At 40.2% G+C, this 19,089-nt stretch overlaps 2 protein-coding genes across 2 annotated transcripts; both read left to right on the forward strand.

Moving 5' to 3' along the window:
* Nucleotides 1–2,373: 2,373 nt before the first annotated feature.
* Nucleotides 2,374–8,877, forward strand: LOC147220930 (serine/threonine-protein phosphatase 4 catalytic subunit B). Its single transcript, XM_086170661.1, has 9 exons — nt 2,374–2,512; nt 3,088–3,367; nt 5,142–5,193; nt 5,273–5,323; nt 5,949–6,050; nt 7,068–7,241; nt 7,424–7,550; nt 7,696–7,885; nt 7,978–8,877. Exons 2-9 carry the CDS (start codon nt 3,258–3,260, stop codon nt 8,105–8,107), a joined length of 936 nt encoding a protein of 311 aa, XP_086026787.1. The 5' UTR covers nt 2,374–2,512; nt 3,088–3,257; the 3' UTR covers nt 8,108–8,877.
* Nucleotides 8,878–9,893: 1,016 nt separating this feature from the next.
* On the forward strand, nt 9,894–19,075 carry aldh3b1 (aldehyde dehydrogenase 3 family, member B1). The gene is made up of 10 exons (XM_086170776.1): nt 9,894–10,027; nt 12,196–12,359; nt 13,046–13,156; nt 14,277–14,397; nt 15,684–15,769; nt 15,984–16,065; nt 16,458–16,850; nt 17,648–17,814; nt 17,905–18,004; nt 18,221–19,075. The coding sequence occupies exons 2-10, from the start codon at nt 12,204–12,206 to the stop codon at nt 18,400–18,402; spliced, it is 1,398 nt and encodes a 465-aa protein (XP_086026902.1). The 5' UTR covers nt 9,894–10,027; nt 12,196–12,203; the 3' UTR covers nt 18,403–19,075.
* Nucleotides 19,076–19,089: the final 14 nt, after the last annotated feature.

Below are 19,089 nucleotides of genomic sequence, written 5' to 3' on the forward strand. Positions count from 1 at the left end.
CAGCAATCAAAGGTAGAGGTAGTTATGTCATATGACAACAAAGATGTGCACCTTCTCCATTTACTTTTTTGAAAGGCATATATAATGCTAAAGTAAAGTGGTATCAGTGGAGAGAAATGTTTCCATCTTGCTAAATATTTGAAAAGTGGTATTGTATTGACTACCCAAGTGTCTTGATAAGTTTCTTTCACAACACTAGGGCTAATAATGTACAACTACCAACTATGTGGAATCATAGTTGTTGCTGGTGGAAACACGTGTGACTACTTCCATCACCCCACTGAAAAACGCATTTTTGCTGACGGTGTAATTTAGTTCAAGGCTGTCATCAAGTAGAGCCAGTGAAACTGAGAAGCTCTGCATGACAGGAAAAACTGTCTGTGCAGTAACATTACAATCAATAAGAGTTCACCATGGAAAGATGATATATGATCTAGAAAGATTCTCATTACCCTGACTTTTTCATCCTTCTTTGACCTACAGCACATCGGGCCATTCAGTCTCCACTTTCTCATACTATGGATGGACCACTAGTGAAATTATCAGATGTGAATTTGTTGTTTGGGGCAGTGATTGGTTCTCCCATCTCACATTTAGAAGGTTTCTGGATTAATACTTGCATGCCTGACAAGAGTGTTCATGTGATTTCCTTGTTGCCTGCGTGGGTTCTCTTTAGCTTAGAGGTCTCAGTCTCGTGGCCCACGGGCCAATTGTGGCCCTCAGAACGATATTTTGTGGCCCCCTGCCTGAAATCAAATCTTTGTGTTCAAATCTGCGTGTTTTTTCTCACATACATCTGGGGGTTTTATACAGTGGGTTTAAAAAAAAATTGGCAAGGAAAAAAATGAAAAAGTAACTTTGCAATGAATATTTTGCTTCAAAATTTGACAACAAAATGATTTTTTGATGAAAGATGTCTAGTGACATTTTTAAAACAATCTTTTCTTTTCTTATTTCTATAAAAAACACGAAAGCAATAGCAAAAAAAAAAACATGGAAAATTTAAAAGATTGATGTAATATCCAGAATAGCCACCTTGTAATCATTATACTTCCTCTAATACATGCTACCAATCAATTTTCTAATAAAATCTAGTTGCAGATTTTCCCACAGAGACCAGATTTTCTGTTTTACCTCAACAATATTTTTAGGGTGTAATTTCATTGCTTCTTTCTTAATATTCATTTTTGATATTAATTCGTCATGTATTTTTCAAAGGAACATTTCATGACATATAAAGATTTTTTTTTTAATTTACCCGTTTACCTCCTTTACACTAAAACTAAGGACAAATTTTGACTTACTGGTGCTTCTTGGTAATGATTTTACTGGTCCGCCCCTCTTGACATCAAATTAGGCAGCATGTGGCCCCCAACCAAAATGGGTTTGAGACACCCCTGCTTTCGATTGTCTGGCTTTCATTGAAATAAAAAATGAGTCGCAAGCTAATCAGTCAAATGGCTTTTTTTTGCAAGTGAATCAAACTGGTTTCCAATGTCATTACATTCTCTATTATTAGCATTTACTTTTCGAACTATAAACTTTATTTATTTTTTTATTTTTAATTTTTTTACTGAACATAAACAGTATAAAAAAATATACATATGTACAAATAAACATGGCAAGGTTGAATCAAATGTCAATGAAACAACCGGGGATGAGGGAGCAAAGGACATAAGGACATTCCTTCTGTTTATAATCAGAAGTTAACAGGGTTAAAGGTTTGTGAGAAATGTTTAATTCTAGACAAAAAAGAAAGTATAAGAAAATAATTAAATTAATAGATAGATAAATAGAAATTAAAAAAAAATAATTAATTGATTAATTAAAAAGAAAACTTGAAAGGGGAATATGACATATATTTATCTTGGTGACTCACAAGAAATCTCAGACATCAAACTGAATATTTTTTGGTTTTTGAATTTCCATAAGTTTTAAGGATTTTTTTTTATATAATTCAAAATCGTTTATAAAGAACGTAAAATTGGGGGAACACTTTTGCATTCTTCATTTGTGAATGAAGAACTTGGCCAGGCCTAAAATAACATTGACACATAGTTCATCTCTTTTGTTGCTTAAAAGTAAACCAAATGTAATGTCATCTCTTGGAAAGGAAACTGGTGACGATGGAAAATTGTCTTTAACCCATTTTTGAGTTGTAACCTAAAAGCCCTGTACTTTTTCGCATGAGAAAAAATTATGATCAGTGGTTTCAATGTTGTCTTCACAAAAGGTACAAATATTATCACTATAAACTTTAATTTCCATGTCAAGTTAAGACGCCACTTCCGCATCGGGGCCCCAACCCTAAAAGCGGAAGTCCTCCCCATCCGCTGCCCTCAGCTTTGCGCGTTCCCTACGCCGGAAGTTACAGCTTGGTGTCCATCAGCAGGAGAAACCGGCAAAGACGATACCGGGGACGGAGAGGGGCCGGTGAACGACGGAACAACAGCTCGCGGAATTAAACCATTTGATATTTTTTACTGGTCATTCTGCGTTCGTCGATTCTACGGTAATAATATGTAGATAATGATTGGTTGATTCATCCGTGTTTGAATGAGGTATCCTGGCAGACTAGCGAGCGTGTTCGTGAAATTTGCCGAGACGCCTTCAGCTAGCCCGGTGCCCTGATAGCCGTCGTTAGCCGGCTAGTATTCGCAATAAGTTCAATACGTTTTAAATAGATTTACTGCGTAAGTCGCCTAAATATCCATGGTTTTACGCAATCAGCATCACTTAAAAATATATATACAACAAATTGGTGGCCAAACCATGGACGACCCGGTTGGCTTCTAATGCTAGCTCCGCTGTAAGCTAACAACTACGTTAGAGACTAGCTCAGTGTTTAGCTTCACTACCATAGGCCCCGCGTTACTTGACGAACAATTCATTCGGTGCGTGTTTTTTTGTAGTATTTAGTGTAAATAAAACCAGTAATATACTTTGACTATGTTCCCGCTCTGTGTAAATGTCTGGTTAAATACCAGCCATAAATACACGGAGCCTTATGTGACGTATTTTATGGACCTAAACATTTTCTAACGGTTTATGTTGGTTGAAAATGTATTCGTTTTGTTTTCTCAACAGATTCTGATTTTGATCATCTACTTAGCAACAGCCTGACGTGCAATTGCCTCAGAGCCCGAGCATTTTTTTTAAGGAAGGGCTTGTATTGGGACGTCTCGTTTGCCCGGGGAAAAGTTATTTAAGCGTGTGAGAAGAGGAGGCTTGTTATCGTGTGTGAGCAGCTTCTCCCTATGTGTGTGACAATGGGAGACATCAGTGACCTGGACCGACAGATAGAGCAGCTCAGACGCTGTGAGCTCATTAAGGAAAATGAAGTCAAAGCACTGTGTGCCAAAGCCAGGTAATTCATGACCTCCATTGCATTTTGAAATTCACATCTCCAAATATTTTTTTGCATCGTTCTGTCTCCAAAAACTTGCATGGCATATAAATCATAGTAACGTCTTACTTGGATGCTTAGATGGTATATCGACCTTTGTTATAGTTTGTACATCAATGACCAGATAGAACTCTGGACACTTAAACAGAAAGTGTGCTTTTAAAATGTCTTTGAGAATATCCAAAATATATGAATGATATTTCAAACAAGTAAGTAATTGCTGAATATGTACATATACAGATCCTTTATGTTCATTCAACATTACTGGCACACGTTTCCAAATAACAAAAATATTTGTCTTTTTAACATATCTGCCTGTATTGATAGCCCATAAGTAATAAACTATGATCTGTGCATACTGCACTTATAATGTTAACCCTGCATCAAGTGAGTGTTAAATCTGTGTTAGAGGAAAGGAGACCATCAGGGAGTGTCTGCAAACGAGCCACAGAGAGACTCCAAACATCTACTATTTCACTTACATTATGGGTGTGGAGCATTTTTATCATTTGGTCATCAGAGAGATTCTCTTTGCTGGGCTAATTTGCAAATACATATATGCATGTTGTCAGACAGTAGCCAAACATACAACTTAGAAAACTGCAGTGAGAAGCTTCAAAATGTATTGAGAAAATCCATGAAAATTTGACAAATCTAAAGTGATACTTCCACCACCCTCTGAACTACAGTCAGTTTGAATGCAAAAGCAATTGTAGTTCAATCAAAAGTTTGAAATGTTTGTTTTTTGTTGAAATTGAGTTACATTTTTGTTGTCATAATTGACAGTGTTTAATGTTTCAAAAATTGTCTTGATATATTGCAGCCAGTCTTTTTCGGCTAAAATCCACATTTTATATGTTTATATAGAGTGTGTAATAATTATTGGCATAATTACATTCTTCATCATATGCATGTAATATGTTGTGATTATCACTGTTTTTAAGTTTTTTTTTTGAGATATTAGACAACCTGGAAGATTCCCCTTTAAAAGGTCTTTGTTGTCAAATAGGTTTCACGGAACATGTCTGTGCATATGTGCTTGTTGCTGACTATCAGCTTGTTTTCACCCTTTTAGTACAAATAGTCGTAGCTGACCTACTGATATACAGGAGCAAAGTGTCTTGCTGACGTAAGGCGGTCTGACCTACTCAGGGGAATTGGGTCAGGGGACGTGATGTCTAACATCATGTCCTCAAATATAGCTCAAGTCAAGTATGTGTGTTGCTATTTTGTCTCAAGCAATGTTTTGCACCATCATAGTAATTAAAATCAATAACTTTGGTTTGTCCATGTGGTAGCAGCTGACTTTCCCATCCTGCTGCCACCTGACTCTGCATAGGCAAAAGAAAACAGCTAATTGAGCTATAACTCTGTATCTAATTTGCTGTTCAGTGCAATTTTGTCACAAGCCGCTTGACACTAGCAGCTTTCAAGTCTGCAGGTTTGAACCTGCCAATTATAATGCGATCATTTGGTCCTCTGTCAGCATGGTGATAGTAATCACGACAACTTACCCAGAGGACATCAAAGAATCTAGTAAATAATTCGATCATTTCACATGCCACTCGAACCTTACATTCACAGCAGGAGGCAGCAAGGTTCATAAATGACTTGGATAGATGTGTGCACTCTCAGATCTAGAGATCACACTAGGACTGTAGCTTTGAAGTGATGATCAGTAAATTGTATGTTCTACTTCCTGTTGTAAAATAACATTTTAATGCCCTATTTTCAGAGAGATTCTGGTGGAAGAAAGCAATGTTCAGAGAGTGGACTCTCCTGTCACAGTGAGTACCTTATCATCGTTTTTGTTTTTTTAGTTATTTTACTAGACAATTGAGATAATGCTTATGTTTTTCCTTGCAGGTGTGCGGTGATATACACGGTCAGTTCTATGACCTTAAGGAGCTTTTCAGAGTAGGTTCATATTTGTCATCAAGCACTATTCATCACAGATGTAGTTGTCATTGTGCCACATTTTTATTAGTCAATTAAGAAGCAGTATGAGGAACATGTTTTCTTCCTTGATCATTTGCCAAGATCTTTTGAAACTGTCTTCATCTATTATAGTGTTTCTTTTGGTTCAACAGATTTTTTTTTTATATTTTCATTTATGATTTTTTTTTTTTATAAAGAGCATAACTGTAATCCCTACTGCATAGTAAAAAACATGAATACCCTAGGAAAATGGCTATTTGCTGTTAGGATACAGATCGGTTTTACAGCAGACATTAATGTTAGTAGCTAACAGCATTCCTCCGTGACAAGCTTATTTAATCAGCTTGTCAGATTTTCTCAGATTTGTCATTTCTGCCCCAATAATTAAAGAAGACAGTCTGAGATGTGATCCCGATCGATGCCTTTGTCACTTTTGTTGGGCATGTTTTCGTTGTCTGAAGACCAGTGTTTTAACTTGGTGTATATTTAGGAGCAACCCTCCAGCTAAAGCTATAGTAGTTCGAACACCATTCCCACTGAGAACAATGTTTTTGTCTGTTATTAGTTTATATACCTTAATTGACATACTGGATTTTTGTTACAGGTTGGTGGAGATGTCCCGGAGACAAATTATCTCTTTATGGGTGACTTTGTGGATAGGGGCTTCTACAGTGTGGAGACTTTCCTCCTTCTGTTAGCTCTAAAGGTACATGTTTTCCCTGCGTTGTCTGCTGTTTAACAGATCATGTCCAACTTATATTAGTGGGTGCATTTTCATCTCTCATCCTTCCTTTCTTGTTCCATATGCACACAAAGGCACTAATGTCGAGTTGGCTCTTAGTCCTGCAGTCAAAGGGAGGGGAGAGCTTTTGCACTGGTTTAAAATGAGACAAATCACCCCCCCGGGTCATAGAAAACAATGTCTCAGTTAGGACTGTGCTAAAAAAACTGAAAACATGCACATATGAAAATGTGCCAAATCCAGGGGATCCAATAAAGAGGGAACAAAGTGTGGGGAAATGTCTGCTGAAACTACTGGGTGTGTGAATCGAGCAATGGAGACAGTTACCACCACTTTATGCCTACTCCTGTGTTCCTCTTTTCTCCCAATTTTACTGCATGTATTTGCATATAACCACCTTGATGAAATTTTTGGTTCTCTCTGACATTATAATACAACAGTGCTCTGGACTTGAAAATGTACAAGAATGTGCTTCTATGGTAGCCCGTAGTTTCTCAGATAAGCTGAAGTCCCCCCACTGTATTTCAATACAATCCTGTGGGAAAACAGTACTGTGTCTTCCTGCACCAGAGGGACTCAGTGCTATGTAAATAATATAACAGCTGTATCTGTGGGAGGGAGTGCGTCTGTTGTCTTTGAGATTTACAGCTTTTGCCAATCATGGGCCCCTCTTCCACAAGGAAGGCCCAATTCTTCCAAAAGGGAAGTTTGTACATGTGAACCTAATGTTTTTGTACCAAGACGGGTATTTGGTGTTTTGTGTCCTGTATATTCCCATCAAATGTCTTCTTTAACATGATGCAGCGCTAGATGAAGGTGATAGAGATACTAACAAAATTCAGGCGGGCTATCACTTAGATTTGAATAGCCGATGACCGATAAAAATCAGTCTCTAATGTGTAAGCTTTTGAGATAGGTTGGATGTAGCCGGAATTTGGACATGCAAGTCTCTGACCCTGTGTTCATCTATTTGCTCCTTAGGTGCGTTACCCAGATAGGATAACCTTGATCCGGGGAAACCACGAGTCACGGCAGATCACCCAGGTTTATGGGTTTTACGATGAGTGCCTCCGCAAGTACGGCTCAGTCACCGTCTGGAGATACTGTACTGAAATATTCGACTACTTGTCCCTCTCTGCTATTATCGATGGCAAGGTGAGATGCAGTGCCTTTTTCCCCCTTTGCCTGAGAGAATGATTAAAAAGTCTCTGTTATTGGCATGTCAACCACTTAGTTTGAACCAATTGTGAAAATAGTGACTGAATTCAGTAATGTATATTTTGATGTCTCGGTACTGGTCCATCAATAATTTTGATGAACTCTTCTCCATCCCTCAGATATTCTGTGTGCACGGTGGCTTGTCTCCTTCCATCCAGACACTGGATCAGATCCGGACCATTGACAGAAAACAGGAAGTACCCCACGATGGCCCTATGTGTGACCTCTTGTGGTCTGATCCTGAAGGTATATATGTCTCTCCTGATGACTTTTAAATGTTCATGTGTTCACTGTTCTTGGCGTCAGATAAATCTACATAAGGCATCGCTAAAACAAGTTCTCCCCTGGCACATGCACAGGCTTTATGACCGCATTCTCTTTCTGCTTCCAGACACCACAGGCTGGGGGGTGAGTCCGAGGGGTGCAGGCTACCTGTTTGGGAGTGATGTGGTGGCTCAGTTCAATGCTGCTAATGACATTCACATGATCTGCCGAGCACACCAACTTGTCATGGAAGGTTACAAGTGGCACTTCAATGAGACTGTGCTCACCGTGTGGTCAGCCCCCAACTACTGCTACAGGTGGGTTTTCCCTGAAATCATACACGCTCTGTGTATACATTTATGTCGGTGTCTGTCAGTTTAACCAATAGTTTTCCCTTTTCATCGAACAGATGTGGTAATGTGGCTGCCATCTTGGAGCTGGATGAGCATTTACAGCGAGAATTCATCATATTTGAGGCAGCACCACAAGAGACCAGGGGCATTCCCTCCAAGAAGCCAGTAGCTGATTATTTCCTGTAAGGTGACTGCCAAGACGATGTGTCGAAATCTCCAGTACCATCTCATACCAGCTGCCCTCCACCCTGTCGCTGGACATTTCTGTCGGTGTGAACTCAGCAGTTTGACAGAAAACCTGCCAAACCCCGCCGAGGCTCCATAAAGCCTGAGCTTGAAAAGCTGGATTTTTGCCACACTGTCGGAGCGTGACAAAGCAGTCATTGTGAAGGTTAAGGGGCAAGGTGGATTCTGGTTGCATGACTGTTTTCTCTCTTCAGTTGTGTAAGATGGCCTTCAGTTTTTCTGCCCTCAGCCTCCTTCCAGTTACATCTGTGTCCTCTATCTCCCTCTATCTGTAGATTCGACACTTCCTCTCTGACTTAACCTCCACCACCTTTTTTTGTATGTCTCTTTTAGGAGTACCTGGAAGAAGTTTTTCTTCCCGAAACTATGTGGATGTAGGAACTTTCACAATTAACAAATTCCATTGATGCATTTGATGTCTGTTTTTTTGTATAATTGTTGCTGCCAGGATTATTTGCAGAAATGACCTCTCACCCACCTCTTTTTTTTTTTTTTTTTTTTTTGCTCTTATGTTTCCGTTTAACTTTTGTGTTTAGTGTGACACTATTTAACAAGCAAGGCTGCTGCTCAGCACTATCACCAACGACAGAAAACTAACGCTTGGGCAAGCCAATATTTACCATTATCTCTTAATTCCTTTTAATCTACAAATCACTGTAGGTCTGTCAATTTTGATATTGTGAGAATAAAGTTTTTGTATCAATGCGGAATTTTGGGTTTGGATTTATAATACAGAGTAACAGCTGTAAAACGGATTGCTGGTTGTCAGAAGTTATAATTGATAATCACACACTGCCTTGTCATGAATATCTGACAACATATCATTGATTTCATTTTAGAACATAATAATGAAAAAAAAACATTTTAAATTTATCAGACTGTTCTAAAAAGGGTGAATTCTTTAGATATTTTCATTTCCAAGGTTCTTGAAAGAAGAATTTACCAAGGATGAGCAATCATCATAAATCAGAGTCGATGGAAGAAACATTTATATAGAAAGAGCTATTGACATATGATCATATATCCCTTCACCCTTTGAACCAGACATTTTTAAAAACATATTTTTTCAGTTTGACAATGATGTCTCAACTGAGAAACTCTGATCTGCTTAGATTTACTTGAACAGCCATTCTCCACCGTCAGAATTTTCACACGCAACATCAAGCAGACATCTAACCGTACAGACCAGAGAAGACCCCATTTCACCCAGTCTGCAGTCTGAATGTCTGTTTTTTACTGTTATTATTTCCTGTTTATGGATCTCAGTGGACAGACGGATGATTTGACACAGGTTGTGCCTCGACCCACAGCCAAGTGGGCACTCCCAGTCAGGTCAAATTTTATTTCATTTTTTTTAATGTAATTTCTAACATCTACATCTGACTGGTATACCCATTTTTGTTCAAACTTTTTCAAAATTATTTGTGATATTTTGAAAAGGAAGTACTTCGACCAATGAAATCGCAGTGGAAAAGTTCATCTGTGGAAGCGTGAAACTTAAACTGTGTTTCACGGTCGAAATTCACCCCCACTCCGAAAAAGAAAAACGCCAGGTTTCCCGGCTCACTCGCCCAACGGGTTATTAGGCCCGTTTTACAAGCTCCACCGCCACCACACCCCCGCCGACCGCGGCGGAACACAACCGGAAACGCACAACCCCCAGCCGGGAAGGTGACCGGCTGTCTCCAGGTGAGTCCCCGCCCGGACACGCCCCTTCCGCCCGTCGCGGGACGCGAGAGTGGGTGGCCGTTTCGTCTGAATCTCGCCCGGGACGTTTCCCCGCGTCATGAAGCCAGGCTTCCTCAGGAGACGTTTGGAGAACTGAACCGACCCCACAGTTCTCGCCTGCGACGCAAACAGGTAAAACATCCGGCCGAATCGCGTTTGACTTCTGCCGCCGAAGGAAAATTACACTCCTAGAACTAAACTCTACCGACAGCAGACTTTTATTTTTTACCTTGTTTTAGACGTTTTAAACCCGGTTTCAGGAGTCTACGGGTGGACATTTGGTGAATCTGAAGGCGACGTCGGTATTTTCCCTTCAATTGTTATGGAAAAGTTAGCATAGCAGAGTGGCTACCGCGGCAGAAACGTCTTAGCAGATCCTGTTAGCATGTAGGAGATGAATTGGAAGGATTCATGGCTAAACAGTGTCAACTTGCCTACAAATATGGCGTCCGAGCCCAGAATTGCTTGACACACAGTATATTCGGTGTATCTTCCCTTTAGTGGCTGTGAATAACACACACACATAGGTACCGATACTGAATAAAAAACAATATTGGGTTTTATCCAAAGAAACAAAAAGCTGTTAAATTGAGCAATTAAAAGTTAGTTACACACACACACACACACACACACAGGTACAGATATTTAGGAAATTGTCTACTTTGGATTCACCCAAAGAAACAAAAAGCTGTTAACTTGAGCAAATAAAAGGTTGTTACCCCTCACTCCCCCACACATACAGGAGTGTCTCAGAAAATTAGAATGTTGTGATAAAGTGCTTATCTTCTGTAATGCAATTACAAAAACAAAAATTCTGGATTCATTACAAATCAACTTAAATATTGAAACCTTTTATTGTTGTAATGCTGCTGATTATGGCTTACATCTTAAGACAACTCAAAAATCCTATCTAAAAATATTAGAATATCATGAAAAAGTAATTTTTTTTTATTTTTTTTATTGCATTACAGAAGATATTGAACTTTATCACAATATTCTAATTTTCTGAGACAGTCCTGTACACACAGGTTTTCTATATACACCATGACAAGACATGGTATGTTTTGATGAGTCACAATCTCAAGATGAAGGAATTTTCAATTTCCTCATTGCAATGCTTCCCATTTGCCCTGTAACTTCAGGCTCCGCTGAACCAGATCCTCAGAAAAACAAGGGAGGCCACATAGCTAACAGGTTCAAAGTTACTGCTGGAGCGAAGGATAAACAGCCAAATATGCAGGGGTGTGAAGGGAACTGTGACAGTCTTTAAGTATTCAGGAACCAAGAAAATCTGCGTTTTCTTCATTGACTGTAAACAAAAAACATTACTAATCTGCATAACAGAGGCCGTTAATTCTGAGCAACTTGTATTTTCTTAATCTATTGTCTTGTTTTGTCTCCTGTCAGTCTAGAGCTAGAACTTAGAATTATATATTTTGGCACATTACAAATAGAAAACGTTGGGTGCCTTGGTATTTTAGCTGATCCAGTCCAGATGGAGAGCACTGGCATCCTACCAACTTGCATCCCTCTTAAATTCAGAATATGGCCCATAACTGAACAGGTGATTTTGGTGAACGGCCAGAAAAGTGACCTTTTCTTGGACTGTCTCAAAAGAGAAGAGTAGGAAAACAGTGTCTCTGTGGAACTATAACCTGAAGCCCTCTGTTCAGACTGAGCCTTCATGGGTTTGACTCACTGAAGATGATATCAAGTAACCCAATTGGCTGACTGCCAGCTATTGTCAGACTTAGAAACCTCTGATGTTGCATGGTAAACTGCAGTCACAGGTCACTTCCACTGCAAGTGTGAAGTCATCTGGGCGCGCGCGTGTGTGTGTGTGTGTGTGTGGGGGGGGGTTTGAGACCATTGTCATATTTAATATTTGCTAAATGTCCCTTTGTTTTTGGGTTCTTCATTTTCATGGGTGTTATCATACCTTTCAATTCTTAAACCTTTTATTCATCCATTTTTATATTTTCCAAACGAAGCTTGTGAGTTACAAGCCATCATAAGGAGTTTTAGTGATAACTGTTATGAAGCCAAAGGCAAATTTTTTTATTCTCCATGCTGTCAATCTTCTTTACATACTCAGTCCTGGTGGATGGCTTTTGTTCAAGTCTACGCTTTATCTTCAAGTAAATAATTATTCATCAAACCTATCACATCTGCAGTACAATTCTGAATGAACTAATATAATCAAACCTCTGTTTCTCAATGTATGGAACAGCTTTTGACTCTGTGTGTGTGTGTGTGTCTGTGTGTTTGCGTGCACGTGTGGGTGTGCACGCGCTTTCCAGCTCAAAACATGGACACCGAATTGGTGAACAGACTGCGCACCACGTTTAAATCAGGTGTCACTAAGCCGGAGGAGTTTCGGCGGGCGCAGCTGGCCCAGCTGATGTGCATGATGAAGGAGAACGAACAGGAGATCATAAAGGCTCTGCACAAGGACCTCGCAAAGGTACAGGAGGGGTTTACCTACATACCAGCGCTAAATGCCGAGAGCATTTTGTTTTTAAGATTCGTTCTTTTCCTCCTCTTCTAATTTACATAGAGGACAGGGAAATGTGTCTTTGTAGCCAATGTCAAAGTGCTTCCTTCAAGAAGTTTAACACAGAATTTGTGTCAACACAAAAAGTCAGAATTTCAACTGAGGAAAAGACTGAAACTGCCCATTTTTCAGTTTTATTTCAAAGTACCGTTTCAAATAAAGGTCATGCCTTTGTTAAAATGTTTTATGTATTTTTTTATGTAAAACAATTCTACAAATATGTAAAAGTTTCATCAATCAGTCCGGTATATTTGCGGTCATAGTCTTTTAAGGGATTCATTTAAAATCAAATGGGAAGGGGAATGGAAACAAAATGATGAAAATGCACTGCAGTCGGAGGTTTGATGGACCTGACTGCATCAAAATCAGAACGTGTGCTTTGGCGTTTACATTTATGATTTAACAAGTCACTGGAGGACTCCTTTTAGTTGGAGCTCCTATGTTTCAGTATACATATAAACATGTTACTACAGCATTGCTGGATTGATAAGATTGTCATTTATCTCAGAGGAGATAAATGTCATTTATCTCTATAAACATTTTCTGTAACATTTTAACGATGACTGTCCCCTCTTTGTCTCGGTCCTGTATATCAGCCAAAGTTTGAGGCTGTCCTGTCCGAGGTTGACATTGTGATCAATGAGCTGCACTACACCACCAGTAACCTCCAAAAATGGATGCAGCCAGAGCATGCCGGCACAAACCTGGTGAGTTTTGCATTTACTGCCCTGTTTTTTGTTTTTTTTTTTGGCTGCATCGAAGAATTCATGACTTGTGTATGAAGTTGCCAAGATTTACTGTTTGTTGCTGCAGCAAGTAATTGACTGGTTTTGCAGCCCAAGTTCACCATGATGTCCCTGTCACATTTTCAAATAAACCATCTTTTACCGGTTGTTGCGTCTTTACGTTGGGATTTAACTAGGTCTATTGCTTGTGATGTGGCTGTTCCAAGGTTTTCTTTATGAATTCAAAATGTCAAGGAAGTGGAGTTCAGGAGGCAAACATTTCATTTTCTGGCCTTTATATGTACAGACGAAATGGTACTGTACATGTGAAGTAGCTGTGTGGGCCTGTTACAGGAATGAACAGCATACTATGTTTTACCAAGGCCTCCTGCACACTTTGACATTGTTTTTTTTGTTTTGAAGTGTTATGTGTATATATGTTTATTTTGGAGTATGGATATTTATGTTGCTCACCTGTTTTGGAGTGCAGATAATATGGTTCTAGTCAGAAGGTAGCATGTATTCCCGCAGGGTATGAAATAACCACTGTCATTTTTTAACGTTCTTTGTTATGCTGTATTATATGTTGTGATTCAGGGAAGTCAGTTTTGAAGTATCAGTTTCGTCAGCTATGCATGCTCTGTAGTGGATTGGTAAAATAGATCAAACAAACAACCCTGCCATTTCTTAAAAGGGCTCGTTCTAGATCTTGACAGGTTCAAATTCTACCAAGTGTCTGAAGACGCTGCTAAAAAAGGCATATGACCGAGGTTTGGCTCTGAAATTTCGCTGGGGTGATTAACTGACCTAACTGGAAAAAAAAATGTCGGAAGACTAAAGCACCAAAATGAGATGCCAGGCTGAGAGATGTCTTCATAGAAACCTGTCAGTCAGAACAGTCAGGACCTGTAATTATTGGACCGACCGTAAATCGTCAGCCAATCAGCAGGTAGAAGTTTCACCCAACTGGTCCTTGTACGAGGATCCAGGTCACCATGCTGTCAGGGGTCCCTGCTGTGGTCACATGATATTTTTTCCATTTTTTTTTTTTTTCAATGCCTAGGTGGAAAGATACAAAAGCGTGTGTGTTCAATGTTTTCAGGCAACAAAGTTCGATGACTGTTTTGTGCAAAGGGAGCCATTAGGAGTCGTGTTGATCATTGGGGCCTGGAATTACCCCTTGCAGCTTCTTATATTGCCCATGATTGGAGCCATCGCAGCAGGTGAGCCACCACCACACACACACACACACACATTGACTTTAACATACCTCCATCATCATTGTGTTTCATTGGATCAAATGACAGTGTGTGAAGATGCATATCTCTGCCTTGCACATGGAGACCAGTGTCTTGAAATCACAATGACACAATTCCTGGAAGAAGTACCTGGCAGTTAAGCAAAGCAGGACTGCCTTGATTTTTGTTCAAACATATTCAGTGTAGCTCCTGATGTTGTTCTTGAAAACGTTGGACAACTTAGGTCCTGACACTGTTGTTGCACGGCACAAATCTACAAGTCTCACGAATTCCCTGAAATAGCCTGTTGCCTCATTCGCTTAGTAGAGCTAAAATCCTCCGACAGGGATAGTAATCGCTGCTCTGTCACTTCAGCTTTGATAAGACCTTGGACGCCACATTGTCTTTGTCCTCCACTGATAATCAACCAACTCTTAGGAAACAGTGGAATCATCAGATAAGACCTGTGCCGGTTCGGGCCTGGTGCTCTGATGAGTGGTGTGCAGTCCACAATATCTCCTGAAATTTTAATTTGCTCCTACAATTTGATTTGTGATGTCAAAAGGGACTACCATCTCCATTCTTTTAATTTTGCATGAAAAAATCATCATGATTACGGTGTTATTATTATGTATCCATAAGAAAAAAAGTAGTCATTGTGCAGTGCTGATAGGTAAATTCAAGGATGTCCTTTCGAAAATCTGTTGATGTCTCATATGTGGAATATGAATCTAGCAGCTTCTTCTTTGAATCATTTTCAATTTTCAGGGATCATGAACTCCACCCTAACACCAAGGACTACTTTGTGTGCAAAAAGCTAAACCTCCAACCCTTCAGAGCAGCTCAACTGATAGCTTAGTAACCAATAAGCTCATGATAAATATTATTGGCCATTTTAAGATAAGGACAGGTTAGCGATTTCAGACCACAGCCACATTGTCAAAGAAATAAACACTATCTCTTTGAGAATCCGGTTTTGCGTTATCAGCTTTTGTTGACTGATGACAGGAGAAGTTATGGAATGTAATGATGTGCATAGTTGAAGTGTCTTATGTCGTAAAGTATTTAAGAAAATATTGTTTCCTTTTAACAGAAGTGCTTGTGTTTTGCCCCCCCATGATAGTTATGTAATCTCACCATATGAGAAGGAAAATGACTCCAAGTGATTGAAAAGAGCATCGTTTTTTAGTCACAATCCGGCTCGAATACACCTGTCAGTGACAAATTGAGATGCCAGGCTTTACCAACAAGGTGTTGATGTCTCAAAACAGGAAACTGCGTGATCCTCAAGCCTTCGGAGGTCAGCGCAGCCACAGACAATCTGATAGCAGAGCTCATCCCCAAGTACCTGTCTCAGGTAGGCAACGTCAGAGTGCTTCCCTGAATATTAAATATGCAAGCCTTAATGTTGGACTTAACGATAATTAGTTCTATCATTCTTACACTTCTTGTTGATTGAGGATGGGGCTTATTTGGCCACGGTTCAACAAGATGCTGTGAATTAATTTTTGTCACGCTGTAAAGCTTCAACACGCAACTCTGAATCTACTGATCGAACTTTTCTTCGTCAGGACTGTTATGCAGTTTTTAGCGGTGGAGCGGAGGAGACCAAAAAGCTCCTGCAGAACCGCTTTGACCACATTTTCTACACAGGTAACGTCCCCAGGCCACTATGTTTGGCTCCTTGTACGTATGGGTGTGTGTGAGTGAGCACAATAGGATATTTCCTCTCTTTCATAGTGATATTCTTACTGGGAGCAACAGCTGCTTTCTCTGTCAAATTTTAGATGCATTTTTTTTTTTAGATTGGTATTGATGTGGCTTAATGAATGCTTCTCTGGTGTAACTGCACAGATGAACTGCATCTTATACTGTATAAAATACGTCAATCAAATGATGAAATAGGTGCATGCGTGGTGTCACTACAGATCCTAAAGAGTATGCGATCGATTGGTTGTAATCCATTCAAAGTCACATTTTTTTTTTTTTTTGCCATTTTGGACACAGTTCATGTCGGATGTTTGCTTTCCAATCCTCTGTCAAAGGTTCCCAGGCTGTGGCCCGCAGCATCCTGCAGGCGGCGGCAGTCCACCTGACCCCGGTGACGCTAGAGCTGGGTGGCAAATGTCCCTGCTTAGTATACGGCCGGGTGAACATCACGGCCGCTGCCCGCCGGATAGTGTGGGCCAAGTTCTTTAACGCAGGGCAGAGCTGCGTGGCACCAGACTTTGTGCTGTGCTCAAAGGCCACCTGTGACTTGCTGGTGCCGGCCTTGCGGAAAGCCCTGGAGGATTTCTACGGCGCAGACCATCAGAAGTGTTCTGACCTGTCCCGCATTGTGACCCCGCGACATTGGACTCGCCTGGTGGAGCTGTTGGGGAAGTCGAGGGGGAAAGTTGTCTTGGGAGGAGAGAACGATGAAAAGGACAGATACATAGGTGAAGTGGCAACAACTTATTCTTTTCTTTTTAAACAAGGTGTCACTGAGAGCCCTGCCTAAAGCCTGTCTTTTTTTCCCTGTACTCACGTTTAAGATCATTACTGACTTTATTAGACACACGATCAGTCGTCTTTTTTTAGCGTCACCTTGAATTAAGACTGATATCAATCTCTCATGAATCCTTGTGAGAGTGTACTCTCGATCATAAATGTTAGTCATTTACTTATCTCTTTTTATTAATTTGTTTCCATTATGTCTAGTATGACTCAACCCCACCACTGATGGGGCTTTTTGATGTTTTGTTTGCATTTTCATGCCTCCAAAAAAAAAAGCCTCTCTGTGACCTGTCAGAGGGGTTCTGTTTGCACTTCAACTTTCACAAAAAGGGGAAATGAAAAGTGGTTGTAAGATGCATGTTTATACAATGTGAAAATACTGATAAAGAAATCGATCCAACTGATCTGATATGTTATCACACAACAGGGTTTTATAATACATCATTCTGTGTTCATTTGCGAACATGATAAAGAATGTGTGTCCTTGATGAAACAATGACTGTCTTTAAGAAGCAAGCAGGGGTTTAAAATTAATGTGAAACATGGGAAAGCGTAGCTTCTTATCTCTTTACCAATAGCAAAATGAAGCAAAAAACAGCGTTTCGTTGTTCGTGATCACACAGAACTAATCGTTGGCTCTGAAGTAAACGTTTGTGAGGAAGCAGCATGTTTGTCCTGTACGCCAGCCACTTGGCAACTGTAAGATTCCTAATACCGAGCGTCCTGTTTGCTCTGTCAGCTCCCACGGTTGTAGTGGACGTGACCGAAGAGGACGCGCTCATGCAAGAGGAGATCTTTGGCCCCATCCTTCCCATCCTCGCTGTGGAGTCTCTCGATAAAGGCATTGAACTGGTGAACCGCTTGGAGAAGCCGCTGGCCCTCTACGTTTACTCGGACGAGTCATCTGTAAGAACAGATTGGGTCGCCGTCTCACCTCAGAGCCCCAGATGTTTGACCTCTTATATTGAACTGTCTCCTGCCTTTCTTTTCCTGAAGGTGATCCACACTGTGCTGAATAACACGACCAGCGGAGGATTCTGCGCCAATGATGGGATTGTCCACATGTGCCTGCCAAGCTTGCCTTTCGGAGGTGTAGGTGAGTGCGGAAGGGTGGCCGTTACAAGAAGCATGACTCCTTACATTCATGGAATTCAATTTGGACCTGCATAAATGAACATAATGAAAGGTTGTTCATCTAAACCACTTTGGGCGCAACACTAAAAACGTCACACTGAAACCTTAAACAATTGTTTTGGAAATTAGATGCCTGAGTTTTTTGTTCAAAAGGAGGCTGACAATCCCATGTTCTCAGGCTCCAGTGGATGGGGCAGTTACCACGGCCACTGGGGCTTCGAGACGTTCAGCCACCGCCGGGGCTGCATGATCCGCGGCTGGGCTTTGGAGAGACTCAACAGTCTGCGATACCCCCCGTACACAGAGAAGAACCTGGGCTGGCTGCGTTGGACCACCCGGACCAACTGCTCAATCATGTGATGGTGTTTTGGTGTGGGTGTGTGTGTGTGTGTGTGTGCGTGTGTGTGTGTGACAGTTTAATGATGCCCGAGCGAACATGAATACTGGGTAGATTAATCCGCAATCGGGGTTTATGACTGATTCAAATGGACAGGAGTCTGTGAGAAGAGACCCCTTTTGTCCTCTCAGGTGCTGCTCCTGTAATTACCGTCCATTTTCATGCTCACCCATAAGTAATTTTAAAACCTGCATAAAGTCACACTATCATTTGTATTCGACAGCTGACAGCCATCTCAACATTTTTTTTTCCCTCTGTGAATGTTTTATAAATTTGCTACTTTCTTTCACTGGTTTCACTTCCAGCACATTCCCCCGTCTCTTGGCTCCTCTAGTTTGGTTTCACTTCACTTTAATATTCACTATGTTTAAGTTGGCCTTGAATGTATAATTTTAAGGGTAATAGTTATTGTTTGTTCTGTTTTTTTTTTTTTTTTTTTTTTTTTTAAATTCTGCTTCAAAAATGAGGGTTAAATTTTCCTTATTTTGATACCTTGTATCAAAATTTGTGTGGTTGAATGTTACCAGTGTTTTGTTTTAATCAGCTCAAGTTTATTTTCATAGAAAATCTTATTCACTTTTGTTTACAACTTTTTTTATGTTTTTGAAGTTTTGTAAATAAAGACATTAAGTCCTGTGGCACTGTGTTTT

The sequence above is a fragment of the Fistularia commersonii genome, chromosome 23 (genome assembly GCF_037954325.1).
Source record: "Fistularia commersonii isolate RoL2024-O1a breed Wild chromosome 23, RoL_Fcom_v1.0, whole genome shotgun sequence".
NCBI lineage: Eukaryota > Metazoa > Chordata > Actinopteri > Syngnathiformes > Fistulariidae > Fistularia > Fistularia commersonii.